This window comes from Eumetopias jubatus, unplaced genomic scaffold, assembly GCF_037043125.1.
Source record: "Eumetopias jubatus isolate StellerSeaLion01/CBP00866 unplaced genomic scaffold, mEumJub1_p1.0 scaffold_14, whole genome shotgun sequence".
NCBI lineage: Eukaryota > Metazoa > Chordata > Mammalia > Carnivora > Otariidae > Eumetopias > Eumetopias jubatus.
The window spans coordinates 1,271,366-1,278,672 of record NW_028274820.1 but is presented as its reverse complement, the minus strand read 5'-3'; the positions used below and the strand labels follow the sequence as shown (position 1 = coordinate 1,278,672).

At 57.6% G+C, this 7,307-nt stretch overlaps 1 protein-coding gene across 3 annotated transcripts; it reads right to left on the bottom strand.

Moving 5' to 3' along the window:
* Nucleotides 1–1,482: 1,482 nt before the first annotated feature.
* On the bottom strand, nt 1,483–5,343 carry IGFBP1 (insulin like growth factor binding protein 1). 3 transcript variants are annotated; one of them, XM_088018476.1, is made up of 5 exons: nt 4,949–5,343; nt 3,969–3,984; nt 3,664–3,813; nt 2,494–2,619; nt 1,483–1,614 (listed from the first exon to the last, which is right to left on the bottom strand). In XM_088018476.1, the coding sequence occupies exons 1-5, from the start codon at nt 5,341–5,343 to the stop codon at nt 1,483–1,485; spliced, it is 819 nt and encodes a 272-aa protein (XP_087874602.1). The 3 variants fall into 3 exon arrangements, with proteins under 3 accessions (XP_087874602.1, XP_087874603.1, XP_027964772.1); XM_088018477.1 differs by lacking the exon at nt 3,969–3,984 and having other exon boundaries at nt 3,664–3,825; nt 4,978–5,343; XM_028108971.2 differs by lacking the exon at nt 3,969–3,984 and having other exon boundaries at nt 3,664–3,833; nt 5,004–5,343.
* Between the last annotated feature and the right edge of the window lie 1,964 nt (nt 5,344–7,307).

The following is a 7,307-nucleotide window of genomic DNA, read 5'->3' as shown; positions in this document are numbered from 1 at the left end:
GGAGGAGCAGAGGGAAAGAGAGAATCTTAAGCAGACTCCAAGCTCAACGTGGAGCCTGTCGCAGGGCTCGATCTCACAACCCTGAGATTACAACCTGAACCGAAACCAAGAGTTGGATACTTAACCGACTGAGCCACCCAGGCGCCGAATGAATGATTATTTTAATATGTTGCTGGATTCAGTTTACTAGTATTTTGTTGAAGAGTTTGTGTCCATAGTCTTAAGATATTATAATATTGGATGTTGAGCTCACAGGCCACTCCTGGGGGCTTGGCAGAGGGGGGACAGCCCCCATGGGTCAGAGGCTGAAAGGAGAGACCCAGGATGGGGAGCTAGAGCCCAGACCATGGAGGGTGAGGGGCACGTGAGATGGGGAGACTCTGGCTTTTCCCACAGCCGAGGTAGGGGGCACCCAGGAGATGGGGTGGAGACAGCCAAGAGGCCGGGGGGGACCCACTGAGATGGATAAGATATCCATCCCTGGAGAAATGTGGAAGGAAGAGTCAGCAGGGCTGCCCCCGGAAGAGCAAACAAGGAATAGTTGAAGGAATAAGGGATCCAAGGAGCAGAGAAGCCCCGTGCACTCAGGGCTCAGCCATCCAAATAGAAGGGGCAAGCGGGTACCCACCTACAGACCGTCGAGCCCTGCCGAGGACAGAGGCGGGAGAGGGTGAGGGGCAAGTGAAGGAAGTGCTTGTGTTCCGCATTTAAGATCCTGTTCACAGAGGCAGAGAAGGGGTGAGTCATCAGAGGTTAGGACCCAGATTGGGGGAGTAGGGGGTAGGGGGAAGAGCAGACCTGCCAGCCGTAGGCCTGGGAGCCTGAAACACCACAGCTGCGTGAGAAGGGGGTGCATGAGAGGGACTTCAGAGACAAGGAGGGAACATTCGGTCCACGTCCACGGCAGCCACCGGGCTCCCAGGTGGAACATTTATTCGCACTATGTCTGCACCATGCGGGTGTGTCGGACAACACAGCCCACTCGGGAACTCTGAGCAACGTGGCCACAGCCCACTCTGGTCCCATCATCGCCCCGACTCTCCCTGCGCGTTTACACAGACTCGGATCTGTGGCTGCAGAAGGAGTCCTTCTTCAGCATCCTGTTAAGTCACTTGAAAAAAAAAGCACCTGCTACACATTTCAGGTTTGCATTTTCCAGGCTTTATTCCCGCCCCCTGCCCCAGCTCTTCAGAACCAGAAGCAGGGAACTTTGGGGAACTGCAATCAAGTATTTACACCCAGTGCGATGTGACAGGTTTCATGATTTACAAAGTAACACAGCACAGGGACTGTGTCGAAAAAATACATGTACAGTGAATAAATAAACTACAGATTTATGTGTCCACTAGCATGTGGCATATAAAAGTGGTTCCCACACATATACATATATATATATAGATAAGTGTGCATGATTTCTGGACTATAAATATGCTATGTACTTAAATATTTCCTGTGAGGGGACAGATGACGGGGCACGCACTCTCAGCTGTGCATGGCAAAATATTGATTGCATTTGGGGTCGTCTCTGACTTCCACGGATCCTGGGATCCTCTCCCCGCTCCAGGGGTAGACACACCAACAGAGCCCCCGCTGACCATCCGTGGCCGTCCGGCACTGCAGAGGCAAGACAGAAGGCAAGGTCAGGAGCAGCCCAGGAGAAGCTGGGGGGAGGGGGAGCTCGGAGCCACCATGACCATGGCCGGGGCGGGCGCTCCCAACAAGCTCGCCCGCCGTTCTCCCCGTAAAATAGAGACTAGGGCCGAGTGTCCAGCTGATGAGGACATTGTGCATGTGTTCAATGGCCTCGTGTGAGCACAGGTGTCTGGCTTGTGGCCCCGACAGCAGGCTGCCGAGCCCGGAGGGAGCGTGGCCTGCATGTGGCTGCCATCACCTTGGATGCACCCCCACCCCCACCCCCCGGGCAGACTCTTCATCAGGAAACCATGGCCTTGTCCCGTTTCGCCTGGTTACACCCGCCCCCCGGGCCCCGTGCTTCAGTGAGTCCTAAGGAGCTCCTCAAAATTAAGTGTTTGGTTTGGTTTTGATCTCCTTTATTATCTGGTAAGCTGGAAAACGCTACTGTGTTTCACTGAGCGGGTTGTCTCCCTTTGTGGGGAGGCGAGCAGTGAGACTGGTCCAAGGAGACACTCGCTTTCCTAAGAGCTATCTCCTTCCTCTGGTGGGACCGACGGGAAACAGATCTGGGACCTGTCGCCCACCTGCTCGGGCTTGCCGAGTGGCAGGGTCACGCTTGAGCCGGAGCCCCTGACCCGGTGCGGGGTCCCCCACTGGCCGTGACCACTGAGCTGGTCTTCAGGCTCCCAGGGGCTGCCTGCCCCTAGCCCCAGAGGGGGGGCTCTCACTTAATATGGTCAGCTGGGGGCTTTACGGTGCCTATTTGGGACTGGACGCCCTGTTGGAGGAAAGGGTGGCTTTGCCGGGATGTGCCAGCAGGGGCCGTCCCCACCAGGATGCCCTGGGCAAGGTGCACACCTGTTTGCTGTGATAGAATCCATTCTTGTTGCAGTTGGGCAGGTAGAAATTGCTAAGGTGTCTGGGCGACTGATGTTCCTTGGCGAGTTGTGCCAGTATCCTGTGGAGCTCTCGCCGGCAAGGCTCCTAGAAAGAACATTTTGACATTGTGATAAATGACAAGGAAAAGTGAATTGTCCGCCTAAACAGGACTGGCAGGAGAGGTTCTGTGGGGCTCTGGGGGCGGGGCAGACCTGCCCTGGGGGTGGGGAGGGGGCTAGGGTATGTGAGAGTTGTTGAGATTTGGGGGGGCACACCCACCCTCCCTGAACGTTGGCTAAACACCTACAGGGAGACCGGAGCTCCCCGTCCCCCGGGTGCTTCCCCCTGCCTCTGCCCTGTGTTCATTTGCCCCGGCCATCTGACGGGAAGGAGAACCCAGCCCTTCCAGCAGCAGAGACTTCGAGATTGTGAACCCCCTTCCTCTACGCCATTATTTCACAGAGGCTAGATCAAGCGAGGATCGAAGCATCCATCCGGCTACTTGGAGATAAGAATGAACTGTTCCCCATCGGTCACCATGTGCAGACAGCACCCTGAAGTGTCCGGGAAGTGGGTCAGACCCCCACTTTTCTGGGGGCTCGTGTTTGTGGGGACCATTTTCTCTCTTTTTCCTCACACACCTGCCCATCTCTCCAGCTTTGACTCCCCGTCGCCCTCAAGTGGTCGGATGAAAACCAGCCGTCGAGTAGGGCGGGCCAGGGGATTTAGTGTTTACTGGGGACAGAGATTCAGGAAGATAACACAGTTCTCGAGATGGACGGCGGTGCTGCTTACAGAATCAAGACCACAGAACTATACTGTATAATGGTTAAAATCATAAATGTCATGTTATGCCTCTCTGACCACAATTTTTAGAAAGCAGGGATCCTGGGGGGGGGGGGGGGAGTGTAAAGTCCTGGGCTGAGCTATAGGGCGGTGTGACAGACACATATCTGAAGCCACACAGCAGAAGGGCTGGCTTTCCACCCAACAGGCTCTCCTCCTCGAAGTCCCTGCGGGAAAAGCTGGACAAAGCTGAGGTGGGAAACATCCATCCATCAGGCCTTGGGGAGGAAAGCGTTCATTCCCAGGCCCTCGGGCCCCAGGGAAGCCCACTGGGTCTGCTTGGCACCTGCCCCGGGGCCTCACCTTCAACTTGTCAGAGTCCGAGTCCGAGGCATGCCCAGCTCGCATGGTCTTGTAACTACTGATTGCGTTCCAGAGGACAGGCATGTCCTCCTCCGATGGGGCCATCAGATGGAAGTTCTCCAGGAGCTGCTCCTGGGTGATCTCAGAGCTCTCCGAGGACTCCTTGGCATCTGAAAAAGGCAGCGTCGCAGACCGGTGAGCCCTCCCCAAGCTTCCGCCCCTGTCCCCCCCTGGGAGTGGCTTCCTCTCCCAAGAATCCAGGCTGGGGCCGTAGGGTGGTCATATTGACCCTCAGTTATGCCCACTTGCTCTTTAACAGAGCTTCTGACAGCGTCCGGGGAATCAGACGACCCAACAGGCAATTTTGTAAGCGGGGGGGTCTTGCACGGGTACCCTGTGTTTTTGCTTCTAAAGTAGCAGGAGAGCGAAGCCATGTCCACGTTTGGATTCGGTGCGTGGACAGAGTCACAAAGAGCTGGTTTCCTGAGGGGTCCCGGGGATTCAACTCCTTTGAAGACCATTGAGATGACCCCATTTCACTGACTCTGAAGGCAGAGACCCCGCAGGAACACTGTGTCCCTCCTTGCAAGGGTCACGCGCTCTGGCAGGTCCCCTCCCAGGGCAGAGAACCACGGGATTCCTCCAAGAATGACACAGGACAGGGCAGCCACTGGCCCGATGGGGAGGTAGGGGGTGGGGGCATTTCCTCTGCTTCCCACTACAAATAAATCCCTGCGAATTTCAGCAAAGATCTGACTGTCAAGTCCTCAGGGGCAACACACACGGCAAAGGCTGTTTTCCTATCGCCGTGAATGCAAGCGAAGTTTGCAGCCTCTGCTCACAGGGGTTCTGTAAACAGTTGCCAAGCTCGGGCTGTCTCCACGGAAGTCCACTACAAAGGACATTCCAAACGCTTGCCCTGGGGCGGGAGGGATCCCCATCGCACGCCTTCCCAGAGGCTCCGGGCGAGCCCCCCACCATGGGGGGGGGCGGCCACTCAGCAGCAGAAAGGAGGGCCGGCCCCCCCCATGGCCTCCCTCCTCTCTCGGCGGACTGGGTTACCCCCCCATCCGTGGGCTGCGGTCCAGGTCTGGGCCCTGTCCCCAGCTTTCCCAGCAAGTTGTGCGAGGCCCTCCCGCCTCTCCGGCCCTCTCCTGGGCACTTGCCGCAGGACCATGGAATGAATGACGGGGCTCATCCGTGTGATCCTTTCCCCTCCAAGCTCTGGACTTGGGTGGGTTTGCTCCACACTGGCCATCCCCGCCCCACACCCCCGCAATCTGACTTGGGGCGTGGGGGGGGGGGGAAGCGGACCCTGTGGGGGGGGGGTATGGTCCTACCTGCTTCGGGATCGGTGGGCCCGCAGACGCCTTGGCCGCGGATGAGGGCGTGCAGCGGCCGCGGGGTCGCCGGCGGCGCGCGGCAGCTGAGCCCGGTGGCGCATCGCGCAGTGGCCACCCCGCAGGCGGCGCCCGATGGCAGGGCGCACATCGGGCAGCAGCCGCAGCTGGCGGGCGGGGCGGCCTCAGCGCAGGAGTCGGGCACGGGAGGGCAGAGCACGAGCTTCTCGGCGGAGCAGGGCGCGCAGTGCCATGGCTGGGGGGCGCCCGCCGTCGCGCCCAGCTGGACGGCCAGCAGGAGCAGAAGCGGCCAGGCGCGGGCTGCGAGGACCTCAGGCATCGTGGAGCGCAGGCGCGGCGGACGGGGGCCGGTGCCGGGTGGGCGGGAGCGGAGTGGCCGCGCTTGCGAGCGAGCGGGGGCCAAGTAGCGGGTGCTGGCTGGGTGGCCGACGCTCCATGCTCGCCAGGAGCCGCGCGCGCCTTATAAAGGGTGCGGCCCGCCCTCCCCTCCCCGCTGAAGGCGCGGTTAATGATTGCCTGAGCGGCGTGCTTTGTGGCTGGCGCTCAATAGAAGTTTGGGGGCGGGGGGGGGGGGAGGAGAAAAAGTTTGTTTTGCTCGCGCGTCCCAGAGCCTGCGCAAAAGGTGGGCGGAGGGAGGGTTACTGGTCCAGGTTTCCGACTGTGTTTGTCCTGCTAGGGCTCCCACCTGGAGCCAAAGGGCAATTCTAACCAGGAGCGCACGGCCAGGTCTCTCTTGTTTTGCTCAAGGGGCATCCCCCTGCCCAGCCGTCCGCGGGCTCCTGCAGAGATCAGCGGGGCAAAGCCAGCCCTCGCGGCCAGTTTTCAAACGGGGAAACCGAGGCCCAGGGAGAGGAAGGGAGGGACCCCTGGGCAGTTTTCAGTGGCAAAGCCCTGGATTGCTTCTCCCTCTGTAGGCAGAAGGCCTCCAGCCCACGGACCTGCACGCATCACAGCCTTTCCCAGGAGGCAGGATGGAGGGAAAGGGACAGCTCCCTCCAGGGCTGGTGCCAAGCTCCCAGTGTCACCACAGTCTCCAGAGACTGACCTTGCTCGCTGGCTTCCAGAGAAGAGCAGGGCTCAGGGTCCATGAAGACACAAGCCCAAGGCCGCAGAATGGAGCCCAGACCCCAGGCTTCTTCCTCTGACTTTCTGTCTCAGACCAAAAAAAAAAAAAAAAAAAACTTTAAGATTTATTTATTTTAGAGAGAGCGAGAGCTGGCTGGGGTGGTGGGGGGAGGCGGGTAGAGGAAGAGAATCTCAAGCAGACTCCCCACTGAGCGCAGAGCCGGATGTGGGCCTCGATCTCACGACCCTGAGATCAGACCTGAGCCAAAACCAAGAGTCTGGCGTGCAAACCGTCTGAGCCACCCAGGTGCCCCGTGGGACCAAATTTTTATCAGGAGTCTTTTTCTTTCGTGAAAACTCCTTTTTATTAGATATTCTCCTGGGGTTGCAAGAAAAATGTCACTGTATCTTTAAAGGCAGTGGGAAATGGGTCTGTTCGTCCCCGGGACCTGCAGGTGCTCTTGTGGACACACAGCCCCCAGAAACTAGGCAGCTATTCACAAGAAGCAGGCAGCTCCACACTTACTGATAGAGAAAACGTCCAAGATTTAGTGAAGTTTTGCAAGCTAAGTATAATTTCCAAGTGAAGTAAAATGAAGAGGTGCACAGGCGCCTGGGGGGCTCAGTCGGTGAAGCGTCTGCCTTTCAGCTCAGGTCACCGTCTCGGGGTCCTGGGATCAAGCCCTGCGTCGGGCTCCCTGCTCAGCGGGGAGTCTGCTTCTCCCTCTGCCTCACCGCTCTTGCCCTCTCTCGCTAGTCTCTCTTTCTCTAATAAATAAATAAAATCTTTTTTAGAAAATGAGGAGGTACAGAATATGCAGTTTGTGTACAAAAAATAGGAACATACAGGTCAGCGTGATTCTAAATGTATGGACTATCTTGGAAGGAATGCATAAGACACTGATGTCAGGGCCTCCTTGGTGGGGAGGGGCGTGAAATCAGGGACCGGGGGAGGGACTGCTTCGCCCTGTGCACACCTCCGTCTTTCTGGATTTACAGTGTCTAGTAAATACTACATCATTTCGTATGATCGTAACTTTTATTATCCTATCTGTTATCCATCTCAAGAGTAACCACATTACCATGAATTTACCAGCTCCATTTGTAGCCGCCTCACCGGGCCGGTGGCTTGGGTTTCTGCTCTGCTCTGTCCCTGACCACAGCACCAGCTATGATCAAAACAAGGTCAGCGGAAATCATGGCCGTTGGAAGTTCAAG

Excerpts from the sequence above, each read along its gene's own strand:
- IGFBP1 (XM_088018476.1), bottom strand. The coding sequence starts at position 5,343 with ATGCCTGAGGTCCTCGCAGCCCGCGCCTGGCCGCTTCTGCTCCTGCTG. Across the intron at positions 2,620-3,663 it reads CGGACTCTGACAAGTTGAAG|GAGCCTTGCCGGCGAGAGCT; the intron begins GTGAGGCCCCGG and ends TGTTCTTTCTAG. Across the intron at positions 1,615-2,493 it reads GATTCTATCACAGCAAACAG|TGCCGGACGGCCACGGATGG; the intron begins GTGTGCACCTTG and ends TTGCCTCTGCAG.